Source organism: Orbilia oligospora (genome assembly GCF_000225545.1).
Source record: "Orbilia oligospora ATCC 24927 unplaced genomic scaffold scaffold00075, whole genome shotgun sequence".
NCBI lineage: Eukaryota > Fungi > Ascomycota > Orbiliomycetes > Orbiliales > Orbiliaceae > Orbilia > Orbilia oligospora.
The window spans coordinates 97,485-98,734 of NW_011645632.1; the positions used below are offsets into that span (position 1 = coordinate 97,485).

Here is a 1,250-nt window from a genome sequence, read left to right on the forward strand (position 1 = left end):
TATCTAGAAATCAAAAGGGAGTCGTTCCGGATGAAACCCCAATACGAGTTCTGGTTTATTAGGGTATCTGGTTGATGGTATGGTTTACACGGGATTGCCATGTATTTCAGAGGCAAACGAGGAGATTGTGAGGGATAACAAACCAGGGATAATATTCCGGAAGATAATCGAATACCTCGACCGAAATCGGTGCTCTGGAAGGCCTCAAGGAAACCCCGCGACCGATCGTCTCCATACTCTAGACGAACCATGGATATGAAAACCAAAGTCTATAAAAGGGAAGGATTCCCTCACTGGAACCAAATATCTCGCCATCATCATCAGCTCTCAATCCCAACAAGCAATATCAATTCTACGAAATATATTTTCTAAACCCGGTTTTTAACCTCCTCCAAATCTCAATCATTCAAAATGCAAATCTCCATCTTCACCATCGCCACTCTCATCTTGGCTCCTCTCGCAGCCATGGCCGCTCCAGCTGCTGAGGCAGCCCCAAATCCAGCTGCTCTCCCTGACTCCGAACTCCACACCCTCATCAAGCGTGGTGCATGCTCTACCAATGCCAACTGCAGCAATGGACAGAAGTGCAATTGCCAATAGTACGTAGACATCTAGACCTTTAGCAATGGGGAGGCTTGGGAATTGTATGAAGGGATAAACTAACTTGCTTTGAAAATATAGCTGCTTCGGTGGCCCAATCCAGTGCTACAAGATCTGCTGTTAGACGAATGGTACCTACCGGTTCCTGGCTGGAGAAGCAAGGATTACATCTTAACCGCTGGTTGAGTGAATGGCTCACTCACAACTGGAAGAAGTTTTGAATTTCTTATAGTGGTCTTATAACCATCATATCTATGTGTAAATCTATCACATTTTTGTATCTAAGCATTTTGTTTAATATACACCTAAAACTACCCACATCTTATTGAGATACTTGCGTAAAATATTAACCCAAATACTAGCTCGGTTTGCTAGACTGATGTGTACCTTCAGCCTAGTTTCCCTTCCAGCTCTTAACATAGTTTAAATATCATTGTGCTCTAGTGTTCATGGCGCGCTAAACGGTCTCTTTATACTAATTCGATAGCCCAGGATAAGTTAAAATACAAGATCTCCACGCCTCGTGTACTTATCGTAATTAACCAAGAAACCATTTACATACTAAAGAATTCAACAACCTAGCTTCACCGCCTAGGGAGCCTATCCATCCTTCGGTCTTGTCTTATATTTATGCCGTAGTGAATTACAGG

The 1,250-nt window shown here is 43.0% G+C and overlaps 1 protein-coding gene across 1 annotated transcript; it reads left to right on the top strand.

The window, feature by feature from the left end:
• Positions 1-411: 411 nt before the first annotated feature.
• AOL_s00075g22 (uncharacterized protein) lies at positions 412-724 on the top strand (the record flags this gene model as incomplete). The annotated part of the gene is made up of 2 exons (XM_011122333.1): positions 412-599; positions 682-724. 2 exons carry the CDS (start codon positions 412-414, stop codon positions 722-724), a joined length of 231 nt encoding a protein of 76 aa, XP_011120635.1.
• Between the last annotated feature and the right edge of the window lie 526 nt (positions 725-1,250).